Source organism: Chionomys nivalis, chromosome 13 (genome assembly GCF_950005125.1).
Source record: "Chionomys nivalis chromosome 13, mChiNiv1.1, whole genome shotgun sequence".
NCBI classification, from domain to species: domain Eukaryota; kingdom Metazoa; phylum Chordata; class Mammalia; order Rodentia; family Cricetidae; genus Chionomys; species Chionomys nivalis.
This window is the reverse complement of record NC_080098.1, coordinates 71,775,762-71,798,927: the sequence shown is the minus strand read 5'-3', so window position 1 is coordinate 71,798,927 and position 23,166 is coordinate 71,775,762. Positions and strand designations below refer to the sequence as shown.

At 49.3% G+C, this 23,166-nt stretch overlaps 1 protein-coding gene across 1 annotated transcript in view; it reads left to right on the top strand.

Moving 5' to 3' along the window:
- Klhl3 (kelch like family member 3) overlaps window positions 1–23,166 on the top strand; it is a 115,070-nt gene that overhangs the window by 67,923 nt on the left and 23,981 nt on the right. The window contains exons 8-9 of the mRNA XM_057787487.1: window positions 11,841–11,957; window positions 14,809–14,958. Coding sequence (XP_057643470.1) covers window positions 11,841–11,957; window positions 14,809–14,958 — 267 coding nt within the window. The remainder of the gene's footprint in view (window positions 1–11,840; window positions 11,958–14,808; window positions 14,959–23,166) is intronic.

Below are 23,166 nucleotides of genomic sequence, written 5' to 3'. Positions count from 1 at the left end.
ATCTCAGGTATTTTCTTCATCCCCAGAGAGTCTCAAATTGTTTTCTTCCCAAATCCTCTTAGTCCACTCAGCATTCAAGTGCCAGGCCCTTTCCTGAGGAAACGTTCAAGGAGAGATACTTACAGAGGAGTTTATATTGCAGTGGTTTGTCTGAAGGCGCGTGCGTGTCTGGAGGAAAGTTTGGTTGAGGAGAACAGCTGTGTTTAGAACTGTGGCTCCTCCGGACATCCATCAGGTGACCAGGACAGCAAAGTAGACGCTGCCCTGGGCTCGGGGGCCTCTGGTGCCATCAGCACCGTAGAAACACCCCCTTCAGGGAGAGCACTGCCTCCAGCCAGGCCACAGGCTCTCCCTGCTGTAGCCCCAGAAGCTGTGTGGACACTTGTGCTTCTTGCTAAGCCTGTTTATCATCCTGGCTGGATGTTTGCTGCCAGATTGACACCGCTGAAAGATATGAGCTGTGCTGACTAGTTTATGTCAACTTGACATGAGTTAGAGTCATCTGAGAGGAGGGAACCCCAATAGGGAAAATGCCATAAGATCTGGCTGTAGGCAGGTCTGTAGGGCATTTTCTTAGTTAGTGATTGACATGGGAGGGCCCTGCCCATTGTGGATGGGGCTACACCAGGTGTGGTGGTCCTGGGTTCTATAAGAAAGCAGGCTGAGCAAGTCATGGGGAGCAAGCCAGTGAAAAGCACCACTCCATGGCTTCTGTATCAGCTCCTGCCTCCAGGTTCCTGTTCTGCTTGAGTTCCTGCCTTGGCGTCTCTCAGTGGACGATGACGTAGAGTGTGTAAACCTTCATTTATTTAAAACATTTCTTCCCTAACTTGCTTCTGGGGCATGGCTTTCTAGGATCCATGCACGCTCGCCCTGCTCAGAAAGCGCAGTGAGTCTGTTTGCGGTGGCAGGGTGGAAGGCCTGGGGGCGCTGTTCCCGGCCAGCTGCTTCACTGCACCCTGGAAACCACCAGGCTCAGGATTCAGTCTCTGAACCCAGTCTCTGCTTGCTGTCTGCGTGACCCCAGGAACTCTCCTTAAATATAAAATAACACCGAGAGCACCTCCCTCTGGGAGTTGGCGTGAGGACCGGAAGGGACAGATAAAAACCCAGCGCCGTTCTCCAGGTGCTCAGTTAGTGATGTTTGTCTGCACAGCTCTGACCACAAAAGGAAGAAGACGGTTTCCCCCCGGAGCCAAACATGAGCGGCCATGGCCCAGGAACGCGGACTCGGTTGCCCCAAATACTGTGTTCTAACAGAGGAATTTACTGAAGTCTTTAAAAATATTTATAGTAGCGAAACAAAGAAAGCCATAAATCACCACACTTTTCAAATACATTGGTGGGGACATCAGGTCGGTGGGTTGCAGCAAGGCGGGAGGACTTCTACCATAGGCCTCAGAGGCTAGCGGATAATATCCTTAGCCTTTGGGTTGGTAGACGCTCGGGGTCTGTCTATGTATTCCAGAAGAATTTACTCAAGAGTCACAAGGGTGTTAGGTGACACACAGAGCTGGGCACAAAGTGGCTGATTTTGCTTAGTTTTTAAGATTTGTGTATTTGATGTGTCGGGGTGTTCTGCCTTCCTATGTGTGCACCGTGTGCAGGCAATGGCCGCGGAGGCCAGCGAGGGCAACGGAGTCACTGGAACTGCAGTTATAGACAGCTGTGAGTCAGCACATGCAGGGAATTGAGCCATGGTCCGCTGGAAGAGCAGCCGGTGCTTTTAACTGCTGTGTCATCTCTCCAGCTCCGGTAAATGGTAACTAAAGTGGCTAAGGCAGCCCAAGTTAGTTTGGCTCTGCATCGGTGACGTTTCAGCCTCTTCCTAATCGCTGAAGATGTAGTCCATCAGCCTGGAGGATACTCCGTGGTTCAATGCAGGGGCTGCTTCCTTTTCAGGCACTTCTGCTAAGGCCACAGAATTGCCACAGTTCTGTATTTTGAGGTCCCATTGTGAACGATGATGCAAACCAATATGACAAAGTTATGATGTTAGCATATGTTCTTGTGGGACGAGGTGGCTGAGTGGCTATGGTGATGGACAGCTAAAGTGTGCTCCTAAGTCAGCTGCGTCTTTCCCGTAGCAGGGAAACATGAATTTATAGTGGCTCTCATTGCTTCATGTACTTAGGGAGGAGTCGCTCTTTTTAAAGTCAAGTTTAATGTGTGTATATGTACTGATGAAATTCTGCGCACGAACCATCCCTGGATGTTGTAAGGGCTTTCAGATTTAGGGACACTTGTCCTAAAGAGAATTGTGATGGTTGATTTATCTACTTGAGTAGATTAAGAAGCACCTAGGGTGTTAATCCGTGGGCATGTCTGTGAGGGCTTCCCTGGGAGGAATAGCTGAGAGGAAGATCTACCCTGAATATGGCTGGCATCATCTGGGACTGGGTGCCAGACTGAATACAAAAGCTGGTGGAAAAGGCTGTATCAGCCTTCCTCACTCTCTGCTCCCTGTTCTGTGGAGCTGTGAACCAGTGGTTTTCCCCCGCATGATGGGAGACTGTAGCCAAATGAACCTCTTTCCTATTAAATGACTCTGGTCTGATATTTTGTTCTCTAACGAAGAACAGATTTTCTCTAATAGAGAAAATTGGTACTAAGAAAACCTGTCATTCTTGCAATAAACCCGACCCTGGGGTTGCCGGGGCTTTGGAACTACTCAGCCTGGGGGATGTGAAGGAGATTACAGCTTCAGGCTAGCATACCCCTAGAACACCGTGAGTTTAGCCCAGCGGGCTCTGCGGGCCATTCTCTTGGGGATATAGGAAACCAGGCTGATGCTGAAAATATAGACAATAAAAAGGTGCTCTTGACATTTTAGGGGGCAAAAGGGCTGCACGAGGAACCAGGTTGTAAGACATGCATGTTCCATTCTGGCAAAGAATCTGGCTGCTTTCTGCTTGTGTCCTGAGCATGGGAGTGAGACTAAGTTTACAGGAAACGGACTAAGTTGTTGGGAGGAGGCAGTTCCGGGACAGCAAAACATTCAGGCTGTGGTGTGGCTGCTGCTCACTGCTTTTAGTTAGGTTTAGCGTGTGTGTGTGTGTGTGTGTGTGTGTGTGTGAGAGAGAGAGAGAGAGAGAGAGAGAGAGAGAGAGAGAGAGAGAGAGAGCAGAAATATGTGGAAAATGTGTAGCCCGGAGAGGAAAGGAATATGGGTGCAGCTGAACATGTAGACAGCACAGACCAGGCAGGGGTGGGCATAGAGCTCTAACTGCAGAAAAGATTAGTGTCATTTAGGACACACCTCCCACACTTTGCAATTGGGGCAGCAGGAAATTGCCTTAAGAGCACTACTTCACCCATTGGAAGCTTCAGGGTATAATAGTAAATATGCGTTTGAAAGCAAACAATGTCAGAAAGAGAATGCCTGAACCAAGACAACCCAATCAAGCTGGATGACCTGAAGAGGCTTTTCCCAGGTTCTGCAACAGAGGTGCAGTGGGCTGTGGCTGTTGTCCAAGGGGCCAGGTGGCACCATGAGCCAGCAGCAGACTTTGACATCACTTGCATGGGGCCGGTCTTGGCGACACCCAAGACATCAAAGTGAGGAAAGTTCCAGAAAGCTACCAAGGCCAGGCCACCAATAGCATGATCAGATTCCCAGCTTGGAGAACACCTGGGAAGGCTTCGAATGGAAGCTGAGAAGGTTGCAATGGGGATCCCCAACTGTAGACGCCAGAAGCAGGACACTGGCTGAGGGAAGCTGCAGATACTGAGTGGAGCTGACCCTGGAGAGAGGCCAGACATATGGATGTGTCTGGGAGGGTTTTTCCCAGGTAGGATTAGTTGAGCGGGAAGACACACCCTGACTATGGGTGGCATCTTCCTGTGGGCTGGGATCCCAGACTGACCACAAAGGGGAGGAGGGAATGCCAGCCGAGTGCCAGTCTTCCTTTCCCTCTGCTTCCTGGACCACGGAGATGTCCACGAGGAGCTCCATGCTCCTGCCACGGCGGCTTCACGCTGTTCCTATTGCTGTGCCTTCCCCTCCATGACAGACCTACTCTCGGACCGTGAGCCAGCTAGGTTATTCCTCCAGTAAGTCATTTCTTCTCAGGAATCTGTCCACAGTGACATGAAAAGTTACTAATACAAATATTATCTGTCCTTTAATTGCTTTGATAGCGAGGCTTATCAAAAAGGAGGGTGTGGGGGCTCCGTAGTTAAGAGCACTGGCTGTTTCTTCTGAGCACCCGGGTTTGGTTCCCATCACCCACAGATCCATCACAACCATCTGTAACGCCCATTCCCAGGAGTCTGCTGTCCTCTTCTGGCCTTTACAGGCTCCAGGGACACACGTGGCAGGCAGATACACATACAGGTAAAGCTCCCATGCCCATATATATTTTTTTAAATAGTAGGGTTTTAAAAAAAATTGTAGCTAAATTTTCTTATTAACTAGCCCCCCACCTCCACACCCCTTTTCTGACCAGGTCTCTCACTGTGTGACCCCAGCTGGCCTGGAATAAACCAGAGATTCACAGGCATGTCTGCGTGCCACGCGCATGCGGTGCCTATGGAAGCCAGAAGAAGGCACCGGCTTCCCTGGAACTGGGGTTACAGATGGTTGTGAGCTGCCATGTGGACGCTGAGAGACCATCCCAGGTCTTACGCAAGAGCGGAAGGTGCTCTTAACCATTGAGCCACCTCCCCAACCCCTAAAACTCATAGTTTTATTTTTCTTAGTAGATTAAACATTGCTGGGAGCTAAATAGCTCAAAAACTTCTGACAGTGTTTGCCATCCTTTGTGCTTTGGAAATTGTGCCCCAGATTTCATGGCTCCTCCTTCCTGTAATTACACTGGATGTGATAAGTGAAGTCTGGCACACACAATAGCTTTTCCTTTCAATTTTGTTTCATAGTTGGGTTTTTTTTTTTAAAAAATGTATTTGAAGTAATGTTAGGGATATTAAGTTGAAATTTAACTGGGTTCATAGTTACATAACCTGGGCTTGTCTAAATCTGCACTGAAGCAGTTAAGGTAGCTAGCTATACTTTTTACTCTTTTGCCTGTAGCTCACAGGTTCTTGTGAATGCATTATAAAGTACAGCCAGGCTTCAGACATTAAAGTTGGAAAAACTTCACCTGCCTTTCCTGAAGCTGAGGAGATGGGTGCTTTACTGTTAATGACCAATACATGCAGCACGGGCCCGGTCGAGACAGCTCGCTTCTTCAGAGCTGATAAATTGCTAACACAAGCAACTTCTGTCCTGCTAGAATGTGTCCACCACGTGGTCAGAGGTGTGAGCTGTTTTCTAGATTGATGCCAGGCTCGTGGGAGACAAAGAATTTGCTGAATAAGAGACTAGAAGATACCCTTCTAGGCTCAGCACTTTCGTCTGTACAAGTGGGTAGCGGTGGCGTAGCATTTACCCTGCAGCGGCGTTCTTGGAAGGAGTGAACCACGCACGGAATTGCCGAGAGCACAGAAAATACCATTTTACTGGAAGATCCTGTCAGTGCCGCGGTTAGGAATCCTGCTGAGACTCCCAGTGTGGCCACTGGTAGCGTTAGTGGTGCTGGCCCAGGACCCGTTCAGGGATGCTCTCCCATGGGTGTGGCCTAGAGACAAGGGCACCACAGTGATCTCAGAGCTGTGCACAGTTCTTGACACCATGAGGATGCGCAAATGATGTTCCCCGTAGGAGTGAGGGAGGCAGGCTGAGGCTGGACCTGTCCTAGGCCAGGTGACTGGACTCATTTCAATACTCCTTCAGAGAAAAGAGCAGGCGTGTGAAAGTGGGGGGTAGGGTGGAGGAGAGGTGCGGGATGGAGGTGGGGGGAGTGGGTGGAGGTGGGGGCAGGGGTACTAGTGGGCAGGCGGGTATTAATCTCTCTCTCCTCTCTCTCTCTCTCTCTCTCTCTCTCTCTCTCTCTCTCTATTTGTTTTTTGTTTTAAAAATTTCTGCTGCTTGAGGCTAGAGAGACAGCTTAGTGGGTAAAGTGCTCGTGTCCAGGCGTGTGCTCAGATACCAAAACACCTGTGTTGGAGCTGGGCCAGCATCCAGTGCGTGTTCATAACCCTGGTGCTGAGGAGAGGAGACTGGAGGACCCAGGAGACTCACTGGCTGAGCGTTCTAGCTGAAGCGGGCAGTTCCTGGTTCAATAAGATATTGATCCTGTCTCCAAAAGTAAGGTAGTGAGCAATAGGAGATATCCCCAATTGAGAAAATGCCCCCACTACATTGGCCTGTGCGCAAGGCTGTGGCATATTATCTTGATTGATGATTGATGTGGGAGGGCCCAGCTCACTGTGGGTGATGCCATCCCTCGGCACGTGGTCATAGGTTCTATAAGAAAGCATACTAAGCAAACCATGGGGAGCAAGCCAGTAAGCAGTGACCCTATGGGGTCCTACCTTGAGTTCCTGCCCTGACCTCCCTGGATGCGAGACTACCAGCTATAAATTGCAATTAACCCTTCCCTTCCCGAAGCTCTTGGTGGTGTATTAGCTCAACAGTGGAAACCCTAAGACAACGGAGGCTTTTCATAGGTGGCCCTGAACAGACACTGAGGGGGTGTGGCTTTCATTTCAGTCATGGATCAGAAAGAAATTGATTAGGTTTCTTAAAACTTACGTTTTCGTGTACTCTAGGTTATATTTCTCTGCATTATACATTTCAAGTGTCTAATTGTGATACTTTGTTCCTGGGAGAAACGAGCTGTCTCCCAGGGACATCAGTGCTAGAGGCTCTACCATCTGAATTCTTAGGACCTGGGCTCAGGCATGGGACTCGGGCAGACAATTCTCCTGCAGGTGCTGCAGGGGCTGGGAGGCTGGGCTTGATCTCCATGAAGGCGTTATTTCACGGTGACTGAGCCGGTGAACTCCCCTGCCTAGGGTGAGCTGTTGGAATCCCTGCTGTACCCTGAGGTCTGTGTCCTCTGGGTATATGCCCAAGAGTGATATCACTAGGTCTTGAGGTAGATTGATTCCCAATTTTCTGAGAAAATTGATTTTGATTTTCAGAGTGCTGTACAAGCTTGCACTCCCACCAGCAGAGGAGAGGAGCATCCGCCTTGCTTCACATTCTTGCCAGCACGAGCTATCAGCAATGCTTTTGATCTTAGTTTTCTGACACATGTAAGGTGAAATCTCAGAGTCGTTTTGATTTGTAGGAAATTAATCTTGAACTACTAATGGGGCAGAGTGACTTTAAGGGTTGTATAACGCCTTCATATGAGAAAAAATGTGAAGAAAAGCAAGTCGAACAATTGAGAGAGCCACAGGACCTGGAAGATTGCCAACACCTACAGTTATCCACACTGGCTTTGCCTCTGAGTTAAGGAGGGGGCAAGAACTCACTACTGAGGGTTGTATGTTTGCACAGACATAAAAAGTACATTCCCAAACCATTCCCTTGCACGCTGTCTCGTGGTATATTGTCAGCAAGCTCTGTAAGGTGCTCGGGAATCCTGCTGTATTCTATGCAATGCTTTAGGTCAGCCCTGAAATCATACACACGCAAGCAACACTAAATGGACACAGTAGATTGTGTATGGGTATGTGTGTGTGTGCATGTGTGTGTGCACGCACTAAAAGGGGCCATGAGTTTGAGAGGTAGGAGGGGAATATGGGAGGGTTTGCATGGAAGAAAGGGAAGCTGGAAAGTGATGTAAATATATTTTAATTAAAAAAATCAAGGACTGGAGAGATGGCTCAGCAGTTAAGAGCACTGGCTGCTCTTCCAGAGGACCCAAGTTCAATTCCTAGCACTCACATGGCAGCTCACAACTGTCTGTAACTCCAGTTCCAGGGATCTGACACCCTCACACAGACATATATGCAGGCAAAACAGCAGTGCACTAACATAAGAATAAATAAATCATTAAAAATATTTTAAAAAATAAAAAATTAAGGAAAGAAACAAAACCTGACCATTCTTGTATACAGAAGCCCCCAATTTAAAAGTGTGCCAGTAAACTTGGCAAATGCCCTTACCCCTGTCCCTCCCCTGGGTTGATGTCCCCGGGCAGTGTGGATGGCTATAGTTAGGATTCCAGACTTAAGAACCTGGCCTCCAGCTCTGCAGCCGGCACAGGGTTAAGCTGCCTGCGACTGAGATGCACCTCTTTGCCCAGCACTCAAACTAGGGGTCTGGGGCTCGAGGTGAGTTTGCATCTGGGTCTCCTCCCTGGCAGTGTGGTGTCTGCTAACTTGTCACTCCCCAAGGCTGTTTGGTCATCTGTAACACGTGAATCGTGATACCTCCTTTGGAAATTTTGTGTGGATTAAATGAGTTTATGCCTGTAAGATGTCCCTGATCAGAATCCTCCAGTCCTAATCAGCAACCGGGTCCATGGGCAGGAGCCTAGCTTTTTCTTTGGCATTGTTTAGTGAGCTTCACCTCCGATTCCTGTTGCAAGGGACACTTTACCAAAGTCCTGTCCCACCTATTGCTGGGGTCCCCCTTCTTGATTTTCAAGCTACACACTGAAAGCTGGCATCGGCGCTCAGTCCTCCAGCCCCCTTTACCCGAGGCATTCAGATCCAGTTGGACTTGGCAGCCTGTGTGACCAGGGTGTGGGTAGCCGTTTGGCCAGTGCTCTCAAGTCACGGCTTATGCGCAAGGATTGAGGGGCCCAGAACAGTAAAAACTTTGCCTCATTTCTTTTGCCCTTATAGCATCCAAGAAACTGGTTCAGCAGCACATGTCAGTGAGGGAATGACCCTGTTTCTTTGAGAGCGAGACCCCAAGCGTGAGCAGCAGAGGAACCCATGGAAATTTTGTCACCGAGTAAGCGTTACCCCGTCCCATGGCTGGAGCTCCGAGATAGCTGTAGATTTCCCTGAGTACAAGTTTCTGGCATTTCAGGGCCTGTGCTGTGTTGTTTCTCATCTCTGCTGCTGTGTAGGAAGCAGCCTGGAGAGTCTGAGCCAACGTGGCGCTGTTCCAGCAAAATTTCATTTGCAAAACAGGTGCAGGCTGGATTTGGCCTGTGGGCTGTACTTTGCCAACCCAGGCCTGGTAGACGCTTGAGAGGCAGCTGGGACTAACGGGAAAAACAAATGGGAAATCACAGGTGGGTTTGGGGGGAGCACACTTCTGCCTCTTTCCAGTTCTGGCTTGGCTAAGTCTATGGAGTTCAGGAGCCTTGACTCGCTGGCTTGTCGCAAGAGGTCAGTCAGGAGAATGGCGTCTCTGAGGGAAGAGCCATTGGGGATGACTTCCAGTCCACTCAGGGCTGAAGCTCTCTGCACGTCCACTTGCTTGTTTGTTTTCAAGCATGAAGCCCAAGTGGAAGAGACGTGTGGTCTTGGGTAGGCCCTGTGGAGTTGGTGCTGTTACTGGCTGTGGCTTTCACAGCTGAGCAGATTAACAGTGCAGCTGAGCAGAGCCGGTTAGGCTGGTCCAACCAAAGGAGAGCTAAAGTAAAATATCCCAGCGTTGGATGAGTGGCCCTTGCGTTTTCACCTTTAAAGCAAAGATTAGGCTGGTTGGTGGGGGAAAACGGTGATCCGTCAGCCTACTCTACCTACTGAGGCCTCAAGTCCATTCCTCAGCCAGGCTCTGTCACCCAGTCACCTGGTATCACACTCCATGGGGAAGGAGTCAGACAGCAGACTTCTCAATCCTGTAGGAGTTCACAGATAACACGGAAAGGAGGAGGTGTGGACAGCGTCCAAGCCAGGCAGCGTGGCGACAGCCCACCACATCCCTGAATAAGCCAGGCTTCTCTGTCAGACTCTGACTCTATGCTACCCACCAAGATTCCAGCCCCTCCTCCCCGGCCTGGCTTTTCACTTCAGCCCAGCCAAGTGTCCCATCCTCGTCAGGCTTCCTCTGAACTCAGTCATCCGGCCCCTCGCTGACAAGAGCATTTGAGTGACTATTACGTACCAGGAAACACGGCTGTGTCTAAGGGACAAAACTCTATTGATCTTATGCCTTTTAAGATATGCAAGGAGGATTTCTATGATATTCGTCTGTTTATGGTTAATTAATATATAGCTTATTGCATTCAGAAATGAAAAAAACACCTGCACAGTATGCTGCCCATTAGTTCTGCTCTGATCTGTTTTTAAAAATGAAATTCTTGGCTGAAGAGATGGCTCAGTGGTTAAGAGCACTGACTGCTCTTGCAGAGGACCCAAGTTCAAATTCCAGCATTCAGCTGGTGGCTTATAATAACTACAGTCCCGGGGAGACGATGCCCTCCTCTGGCCTCTGTGGTTACTGCATTGTGAGAATGACACACAAATCAGAAACTTTAATAAAAATGCAGGTTTGATGACTGGGTGTGGTGGTGCATGCTTTTAATCCCAGCACTCGGGAGGCAGAGGTGGGAGGGTCTCTGTAGTTCAAGACCAGCCTGGTCTACTCGGGACAGCCAGGACTGCACAGAGAGACCCTGCCTCAAAAAACAAAAGCAAGCAACCAAACAAAAATGAAAAAAACAAACAAACAAACAAACAAAAAACCAGTAGGTTTGTTGTGTTACTGGCAGTAAATTTAATAAACTTGATCCTTGTCTGAAGCTGTATCTGTCAGAGAGAATGCTGCACTGAGAATGAGATTCTTGTTCCTAGACAGCTTCTGATGTTAGCACCCACTGAGTCAGTTACTGGTGGTGCTGGCAAAAATAGCTTTCTCAATTCTGTCATTCTCCCACACTTAACCAGGCCGTGGATCTCTTTACGGAAGAGTCTGTCTTGTACTCCCTACAGTAGCCACATGCTCTTGGCTCTGATTTTTATTTACTCTGCTATGATCTGTTACTGTATTTTGAAAGTAACACTGTTTGCTATTGAGGTAGAGTGTGTAAAACAGTGAAATAAACACGGTAAGTGTAGAATTTGATTAATTATAGACAGGGTATCAGATCCTTGGAGTTAGAGTTATGGAGGGCTGTGAGCTGCCATGTGGGTGCTAAGCACTGAACCTGCCTGGGTTCTTTGCGAGAACAAGCGCTCTTAACCGCTGAGCCATCTCTCCAGCCCATGTTTTAGTCTCCTTAACAGCAAAAACCACTGTTTCCTCAGTGGTCTTCAGGTCCTTCTTTTTAAAAATCCCACTACAGGAGGATTGCAGCGGACACTTGGACACGTGTTCTTGCCCATTAAGTGAGCCTTTTAGCTTTCACTCTAGAAGGGGTAGGTTTTATTTTTTGACCAGAGACTTTGTTCATTTTTTCATTTTTGTTGGCTTCGCCACATCCCCTCTGTCCTACAAAACTGTACGTCTTCATTTCAAGATTGCTGGTTGGTTCATCCTCCTCAGGTCTGGATTTTGCCAGTCTGTGTGTGCGTGATGGCGTGGAGTTTGAATTTGGAGTCAACCCCCGTGCAAAGTAAAGCATAGTCCCTCCTTTCCGTTCCAGGCTTCCCAGCTTTGATTTGCACAGAAGTCAAGTCTTTCCTCGACGGAGAAGTCCAAGGAGGGTGTTCTGTTCTCTGGCATTCTATGTCCCTTTTGTCGCCACGGCCAGTGTTAGGCACAGGGCAATCTTACTGCCTTCGTTCTGTATTACCTGGGAAATAAATCGGGGAGGAAAGAAACCACATGCTGAAGCCTTCTGGTCCTTTTGGGACTCTTTCCATGTCATGGTTTACAATTTGCAGTGTGCAGCTGTACCCTTTAGTGACGGTCAGAACCGACTTTAGTGTGAGCCGTGATGACTGCACACCTGGGGTAGCAGGCTTAGCATTCAACACGCATGCTCTCTGATAGGCCAGCTAGTATTCACAGCTTTTTTGACTTTTGTTTTGTCCTAAACATCAAGTCTTAGACGAACTGCCTGTGTGGACGCCTGGCAATTTTGTTTTCCTCCCAGGTGTCTGAGTGGAGGCAGCTCTTAGCAAGTTTTCTCTTTTCTTCCTAGGTGTTTGAAGCTGTGATTTCATGGATCAATTATGAGAAGGAGACTCGCTTAGACCACATGGCAAAGCTGATGGAGCATGTCCGACTCCCTCTCTTACCTAGGGATTACCTAGTTCAGGTCAGTGTCTGCGTAGCAGTGCTGGAGGAGAGTGGAAGGAATGCTGGCTGTGTGGTGTGCCTGTGGCGTGTCCTGAGTCTCTGTGCGGACGGAGGGCGGCAACCCCCTGGGCTAAGTGTTCTGAAGAGCTGTTGTAAGGACTAAGCAACTGTGAGGGTCCAGGCAGGCGGTCATCACGGAGCTTGTAACCTGCTCCGTACGTCCTGGTTCTCTCTTAGAAGAACAGAGACAGGAGCATCATTTCATGAGGCCCCTGCATTCTGCCTCTGCTGCGCTCTTAGGCAACCTGAGAACGGTGAAAACTGACTCTTCATAGCTACAGAGTTCTGTTTCCTCCAAGAGAAGAAGGAAAATTAAGCAACCTCGGGTGCACTTGAGTGTTCTCATTTAGTCTGTGTAACAACCCTTTGAGGCAGTGGTTACAGACCTCTTGGTTACCCCCCCCCCTTTTATTTCCTTTCAATTTTGGGCCTTGAAGCCTGGAGACTGAGTTGGATCTGAGGTCTCTGGCACGAGGGAGTCAGGATGGAGATTCACGTCCACATGGCTCTGAAGCACACACTTCCACGAGCTTCACCTTTGACAGCCTCTGTAGCATTTACACACAGGGTGACTTATTTTGTAAATGGTGTTAGACTCTCTTGCAAACCTTCTAAACGTGACTCTAAGGCTGTCAAGGCAGTAGGCCAGCCCTCAGCGGTTCCCGAGGAATGCTCGCTCGTATACAAGGGCGAGAGAGAAGGCTGAGCGGGCCAGCAGCACCACCCTGCCGGCATCACTCCCGGCCAACCTTTAGGGCTAGAACCTCAGTCTCTGGTCAAAATAACAGCTGCCCTGATAGGATGGTGTGGGGACAAAAAGAGATGGTCCACCTAAGACTCATGACAGTGTTCAGTGACTGCTAGCTGATAACTGATGTCTGGGGCTACAGGGCGGTTTATTCCCTGGGTACTTGTGCAGTGCTGTGCACATGTCCCTGTTGTTCAGGCCTGAGGGGTCAGTGAAATGCCCTCTGTCTTCTTGTGTGACATCTTTGCAGGTACTTAGAAGTGTGCTGGAAGCCCCCACAGTGCTGCCACCTAGTGGCCGCATGCCACCCCCCCCAACCTGGCCTGAGTTACCAATGTTACTGCCAACCCCACTCTGTCCCCTGGAAACTGCCTGGGGGGAGTGGCCTCCAGCACAGACTCAGTTTCCGCAGAGAGCTAAGGAAGCTGCCGAGGCCCCACGTCAGAAACTTACCAAAGACACTGTCTTATTCTAGTTAGCACAGAAGGTCATGTTTGTTATAGAAAGAGAGGGCCAGAGGCAACGGCCTGAGAAAGGTTATGTGGACTCCCCACCCCCTTAAAAGGGACTTTTATCCGGTCTTATGAGGAGACCTCTAGGAAAGGATGCTTCACTAATATTATCTGACCCTGAAACTTAAAGTACTTTAACCTGATGGTGGCTCAGGAGGAGGCGGGGTGAGTGGTCAGCCCGGCACTCAACAGTGCACAGCCTTCAGGCTTCTCTCAGCACTCAACAGTGCACAGCCTTCAGGCTTCTCTCAGCACTCAACAGTGCGCAGCCTTCAGGCTTCTCTCAGCACTCAACAGTGTGCAGCCTTCAGGCTTCTCCTGGCACTCAACAGTGCACAGCCTTCAGGCTTCTCCCAGCACTGAACAGTGTGCAGCCTTCAGGCTTCTCCCGGCACTCAGCAGTGTGCAGCCTTCAGGCTTCTCCCAGTACTCAACAGTGTACAGCCTTCAGCTTCTTGGTTACAGACAGTTACTCAGCCTCTCCCAGGCATTTTTAAGCAGTATTCAAATGGATCCCGTGCTTTTCTGTGACAAACACACAGCAAGCTTCATAACTTTATCATTCTTATCAAAGTTTTTGTTTCATGTGTATGAAGGTTTTGCTTGCATGTGTGCTTGTGTACCATGTGTGTCTGGTGCTCGTGGAGGCCAGAAGAGGTCAATGAATTAATTCCCTAGGGTTATGGACAGCTGTGAGCCACCTTGTAAGTGCTGAGAATGGAACCCAGGTCCTCTGGGAGAGCAGCCAGTGCTCTAACCGCTGAGCCACCTCTCCAGCCCCCATTCTAATCATTGTTAAGTGTGCGGCTCGGTGGCGTTGGTGACCTCTGTACACCATCACCATGTGTGTCTAATGCCTACTTCTCACCCTCTCCTGTAGCTGAACCTGAGTGCCAGCTCCCCAGGGGGGCTTCTGCCTCAAGCCAAAGCGGCTCTTTGGGACCAGCTGCCTGAGCTTTGGTGCCCTCAACCTACTTCTTTAATCCCTTTTTATGTTTGTTCCAGTCCAGTTCCATCCCCTACTGGGAAGGAGAAAGTAACCCAGGTTACGTCTGGGAAAAAGAGGTCTCTGGAGGCGAGGGCCTTGTTTCTTCAATCCGTCTTCCCTGCCAGCTCCAAAGCTGCTAGAAGATGATGGCCCTGGCCATATGTCCACTCATCATTGCTGATGGGGCCAGGCAGGCTTGGCCAGGCCTTCTTTGTACATGACTGGCTTGAGGGCTAAGTGAATCCACTTCCTCCATTTGAGCTGCTCAGGTTAGGAGCCTTGTCGTGTTCGTCAGTGTCTTCCTTAGGGATAGCTCCTCAAATAGAACCTATTGAGTCTGTACCCATGATATGCCCATTTTGTAGATGAGGAAATCGAGGATCAGGAATTCTATGTGGTGGAACAGGGATCAGAGGTGGGACTCTGAGGGTCTTCCTTGGCGTCTGGGGTGGTGTGGTAGAGAAAGGAATAAGTGAGTGTTGGGAATGATCCAGCCTGGGGAGAGGCTAGGGATGTGTGGTCCCACTATGCTGGAGGGTCACCTGTGGACTGTTATCCCCAGACAGTCGAGGAGGAGGCTCTGATAAAGAATAATAATACCTGTAAGGATTTCCTCATCGAAGCCATGAAGTACCATCTCCTACCCCTTGACCAAAGGCTCTTGATCAAGAACCCTAGGACCAAGCCCCGGACTCCGGTCAGCCTGCCCAAGGTAAGCCCCGGCCCAGCCTCTGCCGATGCTCAGGACTGTCCAGGGGGAGAGGCCTTCCACTCTCTCTGCAGTTCTTGCTGGCTCAGGACTGTGTTTGTGGCCCAAGAGATGGAGTCTGTTGGCTCCTCTTGAATTTGCCGGTACTTCTCTCTGCTTTGCTTAGGAGAGTCCCAAGGTGGCCACAGCGGCTACAGGAGATCTGAGCATAAGGTGGACGCCCACCCCCCTTTTACGTCCACGCCGTGTGTGCTGCTCCAAGAGAAGCAGGGGATTGGGTGTGCTTCACGGTGGAGGTCAGGGCACTCCCAGTCTGGTGCCTTTCCTCATCCCGGGAACCCACATGAAGGACAGTTAGGGCTGACAGACAGTGGAGCAGGGCAGGAAGCTGGGGAACTGAAAACCTGTGGACAGGAAGGTGCTAGGGGATCCTGAGGTTCAGAGTAGTCAGTGGGTGCCGAGTGCTTGGTGCTCTCTCTCTGTCTGGTCTGCGTGTTTCTCGTCTGTGGGATGAGGGAGGTGGGACAGGTGGTCCCTAGAGTCCCCAGGCTTGTCAGTAACCTATTGATGGGGTGGGGTGGGTGGGTGAGTGGGGGTGGGGTGGGGGATGGTCTCAGTCAACCAGCAGGGAAGGGAGGCAGGAATGAATCACTTTAGCCACAAACTTACATAGCAGGTTGTTACAAGGAAGATGTTTAGACTCCTCCTCCATGATCCTCCTCCTCCCTTCTCAGCTAACGCCTGGCTCTCCTTGCCTGCTGCTAACACTAACCCAGTTAACTGCTAACATTGCCCAACACTAATCACTTGGCTTCTCTGAGATTGGCAGCCCCCACCATCCCACCGCAGCTCCCATCCCTCTGGACCACGAAGGACATGGTAGATGCAGTGTGTTCATGTATCACAAACGTGTCAGCTGGTACAAAGCAGCTCAGTCTTTATGAAGTTCTTGTCTTAGTCAAGGTTACCATGGCTGTGATGAAACACCATGACCAACTACAGCGTGGGGAGGAAGAGGTTTGTTTGACTCACACTTCCGCAGCTCTGTGCGTCACTGAAGGGAGTTAGGACAGGGACTTGGAGGTGGGATCTGATGCAGAAGCCATGGAGGGGTGCTGCTTACAGGCTTGCTCCTCATGGCTTGCTCAGCCTGCTTTCCTACAGCAGCCAGGACCCAGGACCACCAGTCCAGGAATGACATCACCCACAATGGGCTGGGTTCTCCTCCCCCAATCACTAATTCAGAGAATGCCCTACAGGCTTGCCTACAGCCCAATCTTATAGAGGCATTTTCTTAACTGAGGGTCCCTCCTCTCAGATGACTTCAACTGTGTCAAGGTGGCGTTAGACTAGCCAGCGTGGCTGTGTTTTATGTAAAAATCTCCACAACCCTGAACACTGGTCCCTACAGAGCCTGGGTTCTACAGAGGAAACTGAGGTTTGCAGAAGTTGCATGGCTTGTCCAAGTGTCAGCCCAGCCAGCGTGGTGGCCGTCCTCCCTCACATCTGCTCTCGGAACCACACCTACTCCTGTGCAAACCTGAGTGTGCGCTTGCTGGCTGCTCCTGCCACCCCACGTCCACTTAGAAAGTGCAAGAACAGGGTTAGAGACTTGGTCTCTCTGGCCATCTGCCTTATTGTCCCTCAATGTCTTTTGTTTTATTGAAACATTAAACTGAAACTTATTTGATTATATCTGATTATTCTCTCTCTCCCCCTCCCCAGCCTCTCTGTGTTTGTGCGTGTGTGCATGTGTGTGTGTGTGTACAACTGGTGGGAGTCCGTTCTCTTCTCCCCACCTCTTCGTGTCTGTGTGTGTGTGTGTGTGTGTACAACTGGTGGGAGTCCATTCTCCTCTCCCCACCTCTCTGTCTCTGTGTGTGTGTGCATGTGTATGCGTGTGTGTGTGTGTGTGTGTGTGTGTACATCTGGTGGGAGTCTGTTCTCCTTTCCACAATGTGGGACCCTGGGGTTGAACTCCTGTTGTTAAACTTGGAGGCAAGTACTTTGGCCCACTGAGCCATCTTGCTGGCCCATCCTGTATCTTTTAAATGGAGAAGTGTACATTTCCTGAATTACACAAATATAAACTTACTTCAGCTTAGTAAGAATACACACAGCTAGAAGGAGTGTGGAAGCCACCTGGACCCTCCACTGCGGCCACTGCTCTGCTAAGTTTTCTTTTCAGAAATATTTCTGATCATTTATTTATGAATAACTGAAAATGCACATTTTTATATCTGTGGGATCTTCTGTATGGACTGAACTATGTTTCTCTGCCCTCCGCTTAACTAAATGCCACAAACTGCGTCTCCTCCGGCACGTGTGAACGAATCAGCGTTTGAACTGTAATGGGTACATGTGCTTTGTTTATGTCTGTACCACGTGAACCTCACGACTCTCCACTGATAGTCTGTGAAGCACTTTCTGTTTTTATATTGCAAACATATCTGTGTTAAATATTTCTTTATTAAATGACGTATTTTTGTCTGTGTCTCTTTGATCTTGAGCGATATTAATCTCGGTTTTATGTCATTTTTATTTGTATATCTTTTTTGGGGAACTGTCTGTTTATGCCCTTTGTCCCTGTCCCTAACAGATTGCTTTTTTTCACTGGTAGATCTTAAGGGCCTTTTCTATATTAAAGGCATCAGGCCTTGGTATGTGCATAGTTTTAGTTTGAGGTTTTAAGCTGTTCATGGTATTTTCTTCCAGCCCATGCTTGTCTTTTTGTTTTCTCAATAGTATCTTTGGAAGAGTGGAATTCATAAAAATTAGCTATTTCAGTTGACAAGAAAAATTGTATATGTTTATCATATACATTGTGATTTAAAATGTTTTAAAGTATGTGTACATTATAGAATGGCAAAACTGAGTAAACCAACGTGTATTATGACCACATATGCTTATTTTTTTTTTTTTGTGGTGAGAACATTTAAATTTTACCCTTACTGATTTTCAACAATGTAACATTTTATTAACTGTGGGCACCATGCTGTAGAACAGAGCTCTGGAATTAGCCTTTCTACATGAAACAGAAGCTTTGTACCCTTTAATTAACAGCTCCCCAGCCACTTTCCCTCCCCCCTGCGTGTTGTAATGGCTGTAACTCTGTCTCTGAGTTTGCCTGTTTTGGACTCTGCGTGCAGGTGAGAGCTGTCCTTCTGTCTGTCCTTCTGTGCCTGGGTTATCCTAGGGCTAGGTCAAACGTGTTGCAAATGACAGATTTCCTTTCTCTCAGGCTGAATACCATCCTGCCACATTGTGTCCCGTTTTCTGTTTGTCTCGTCATGGTACAGGCTGAGGCCACCGCGGACACGGCTGTAGTCCTCACCACAGTGACAGTGTCTTCTTGACAAGCTGGCTTCACGCTCCTTGGATACATATGTGGCAGTGTGATTGCTGGATCATATGTCAGAGCTATTTTTAACTTTCTGTGGAGCCTCCACACTGTCTCCCAAAGTATGCTCTGAATAGCAGGTGCCAACAGTTTCAGATTCTTTCTGTGGTGGTTTATTTTGAGTTTAAGCTGAAAACAAACAGCTCTTCCCCAAACTTACACCTTTTTTCCCCTGTAAGTTGGAACCTATACATTTAAATCTATGGCTCTTTCTCAGAGGATCAAAAAAATATGTTATATGAAGTAAGGATCAGGTTTCATTTATTCTGATAAGAAAATGTTCATACCACAGGTTGGGGGACCCTCCCCCCTCAGTCCTTGCCCCTTTAGCTGTACACTTGGCCTGATTCTGGGTTTATACTCTGTGTCTTGTGTGCTCTGTCTGCCCTGTGTGAGTCACGTGACCTCTCTCGTGGATCCTAAGTCCCGAGGTCCCACTGATGCCTCAGTTTTGTTCTTGGCAGTGGTGTCCACTAATTTCAGAGTCAGCTCCTTTTCACTGGGGTTGGAGTCCGTCTCTAGGTCTATGCAGGAATTATCTGGCGGTCTGCCACGCGTCTGTCCCTGTTTACTGGCTCAGTGACTTCTCTCAGTGATGTTTTCTCTTGTCCACGCATGGCTTTTGCTTGCTTGTTGTCAGTCTTATTTATGGGTATTTCGTTCTCTTTCTTTTGGCAGTACTGGGAGTAGCCCAGGGCCTCACACAAGCAGTGTGCTTAGGAGACTTAGTGCCCATCCTTCATACCACAATGTCTTCCTTCTGAGATCTGACTTTTGTTAGTTTATCACTCGTGCATGGAAATACAGTTGATGGGGAAGGATATTTAATGGCTGTGTTGGTGATGTAAACGTTTGTCTGTAAAGAACAGGGATGTTGGTTTTGGGAGCACATGTGCACCCAGGGTTGAGGCTTTGCCAACTATTTAGGGTTCCCTTCTGCAGTGTGCACTCTTCACTATGCTGTGTTTGGTGCAGCAGGCATTGTCTGCTGGTGTCCTTGGCACGCGACCCAGATCCTGGCACAGGGTGGCCGATAGTGAAGGTTCTCGTGAATGATAGATATTTTCTTTTTAAAAAGAAGTCATGGTATGGGATCTAGCACTGACCTCTTTTTCAACCTCTCATTTGTCTCCCCTGCCTTCACTGCCCACACACGTGTTTTTGCACAGGTGCAGTAAGGACGTGCACCCCACATTATAGAATATTCGGCACAGCCCACAAAACCATCCAACCCTGAGGGAACCTAGCCACCATTCCTGGGAGACTAGAAGACACTTAGATGAAATAAACAGATCTCAGACTCCAGTCTGCTCTCGGCTGTCAGCTGTCATGTGGAAATCAATTCATTCAGTGCCCTTCCACAGTGGCCCAGCACAGGGTAGGTTGCAGATGTGCACAGACTCGTAGCTGTCTGCTCTTCAAGAGACTCCCAGGTAAAGGGAGGGGAGACAGATGTGCAGGACAGTTATGTTATCCAAGTGCCATAATAAAGGATGCCCAAGATGCTCTTGTACCATGGAGTAGAAGAAGAGGAACTTATTTATTTATTTATTTATTTATTTATTTATTTCTGGACTGGTACCCAGGCTGAGTGCTCAGAGTTAATGCAGACTGTCTATGGAGCTCATGTCTGGATACCGACTCCCACTCTCTGAGGGCAACAACTCAGGGTGATGGGTACTTTATATCTTACTTATTTCTGGGTCACTGTCCTGGTCGCACAAAGTGTCCACGATGACACAGAATATTGCTTGCATGGCGGTTGATAGGCAGCCTCTCCATGTTTTCTGCTGAGCACGAAGCATTTGTTATCTTATTTGGTCTTTGTAATGAGTCTGGATGCTGGTGGAGAACACCGAGATTCCGTAGGGTTGAGTGATTGCCCATGGCAACGCGAGGGCTGACAGTCCCTCCAGTGGGTCTCAGTTACCGAGCAGAGGTGCCGAGTGCTGGGCCAGGCGCTCCAGTTTCTGCGCAGAGAGTTTTCACAGTCGTAAGCCATCCATTTTGAAGATAGGGAAAGCTGACTCTTCAGATAAGTCGCCGATTCCCCATGGATTTATATGTTATCTGTTTTCATATTCCTTGCTGCCTCAACACAACAAATATCAACTGTCTTTCAGTTTCTGTGGGCAGGTGTCCTGGGGGGCTTAGCTGGGATGTGCAGGCTCTGGCCTCTTGTAAAGCCAAGCCAGAGGTCATGGCGACAGCCATCCAAAGGCTAGTCTGGGGAAGACCCCACTCACACAGCCATTGGCAGACTTGGTTTCTTGCCTCCTGGGCCTCGGTGCAAGGTAGCTGGCTTCTCCAGTGAGGGGCTCTACCACATGGAAGTGAGGGGGCATACTTCAGACAGAAGCCTTGGCTTGCTGCACCCCATGGCAGAACCACCACCCATCCCTCCTGCTACTTTTTTTGATAGACATAAATCCCTAAGATAGCACACACAATAAGAGCAGGGGACTTGCAGAAGGATCAGAATATGTCTTCCCTTTTGTGAAGTACAGCCAGTGGATGGTTGGGCTGAGATTTTTTTTTTTTTTTTTTTGGTTGGACTGAGATTTAAGCCGAGGGAGAGTAGCTCCAAACCGCTCTATGGCATGGCCCCTACGCTCTTTCACCTTAGTCCTCTATGGGAAGACTCCTGAATTCTGCCCTCTGGGAAGTCTCTCTGAGATGGCAAGGGAATTTGCGAATGACTGAGGACGCAGAGGAGATCCTTGGGATACCCGGAGTTCCTCCGAGGGCAGACTGGCTTGGGCTGTCAGAATTTCAGCTCAGACAGGCTTCTGATATACCAAACTTGGAGAAACGGAGCGATGGAGAGGGATTCACACTCTCCCTGCACTTCCCAGCAATGGCTCTGTCTGCTAGCCACATCCTAAAAGGAATAGAACTCCTGGAGACAGCTGCAGAGGGTGACAGGAGAGTGTTCCTGAGCTGGGGACAGGTGATCATCCTGACACCCTCCAGCAGGAACAGCGAATGACATGTTCTTGGCTCCCATACCTTTGGCGCCCAGCACACTCCCTGAGGCTGGGTTGCTATGGACAACCAGAGGCTGTCTCTCAGTCTCAGAGCCCGCCTGCATTGCCCAACTCCACAGATGGCAGCAGAAAAAAATATCAGCCACTAGGAGGTGCAAAGGAGACCTTTGGAAATGTGCTGAGCATGAGACTTTGCTGTGACTCTGGGAGATGCCTCCGTCCACCCCCTTTAGAAATGTTACAGAAGCCATTCAGGATGGACGAGGGCAGCCTGCTCCTGAACTGAACTGTCCTGCTCTCAGATAAAAGCTGTTAGAAGCAGAGGCTGCTGGCAGGTGGTTAGGGTGACCTCACACCTGGCCCACGTCCCTTGATTGGCACTGCCTCTCTTCCATCTTATTCCGTGCCCCATCAAACACCCTGGGATCCCGAGAGCCCTCACCATGACCCCTGGGTGCCCATGTACCTCCCTCTCTCATTCAAGGCTCGTGTGTATTTCTTTTCTACGTTTTCAGTTGTCTCTTTTAGCAAAGTCTCCAGGCGTCAATGATGAAACGCAGTGTTTGCATATCAATACTGCCGGCTGTTCCCTAAGCCTTGGAAGACACGCTGACAGGGCCTACAGACACTGTGAGAGAAACAGCCCAGTTTTCAGATAATGAAAATAGGCCTAGCAAGGCAGAAAGTCTTGCCTGTGGTCCACAGCTGAGTAGTGATGGGCTCATAGCTGAGCCGAGATGTGTCTGACCCCAACGCCCGTTGGCTCTCTCTTTCTCTGGGCCTTGCTCTCACGCTGTCGGCCTGTCAGACCCCTATTGCTTCTGCGTCTTGCCATCAGCTCTTGCCAGGGGCACCTGTTGCTTAGGAACCTGCATGGACCGGTCTTCTACTCTACAGGACACACTTCCTTCGGATGAATGTTTTGGTGTTAGCCCTGCGGCCCCACGCACCAGGGTAAGAGAGACTTGCTTCCTGCCCTGGCCCGAGGGACCGACTGGCTGGGCCTGCCTTCCGCCCAGCTCAACTGTCATGGAAGAGAGTTTGGACACACTCTACTCTTACCCCATGAAGAAAGTGTGCACAGCCCAGGTTCCTCTGACCTGAGTGGACATTCCCTGTGGCCAGGGTAGAGTCTTGATCCGTACTTGGGCCGGAAAGCTTGGTCCTGTTTACCAGTCGCTCCAGTGTGTTCCTTCCTGTTGTGATCCTCCTGGAGGCAGGATGGCGGGGGCGAACAAGCATCGCATGGTTTTTAAAACTCATTATGTTGGCCGTTCACGTTCTAAGAAACCAGGCTAAGAAACCGCACTAAAGTAAATGGCCCTTTGACCTTCCATAGTGGTGGTGTTCTCCTTGGGAGGTGCCTAATAACCATCCCTGTGGTGGTGGAGTTCAGCTTGCCCATGTTCAATCAACCAGAAATTTCCAGTGAGCAGAACTGTACCTTCACCATAGTGACAACTGAGACCTGGGATCAGGACCCCTGGGCACCTGCAAGTCTTTCAAGTACATCGCAGTTTTTAGGATTACACGCTGGTCAGCGAGCATTATTGTTAGCCTAGAACCAGCTCTTCAACTCCTTGTGAGTCCTGCACCCCATCCTTACCCAGGCTTATCCCGTGGATGGAACGAGATGGCATGTGGCTGCAGTTTCACAAGGCTGAGGCAGGAGGATTGCTTGAGTCTAAGAGTTTGGGGCTAACCTAGATGACAGTGAGATACTTAAGGCAAGTTTTAGGGAGGTTCATGGGCACATAGTCTTTAGAGTTGCCCTGGAGGAGGGAGTTGGCCTTGTCTGGAGTTTGCCAAGAAGCTGAGTTCATT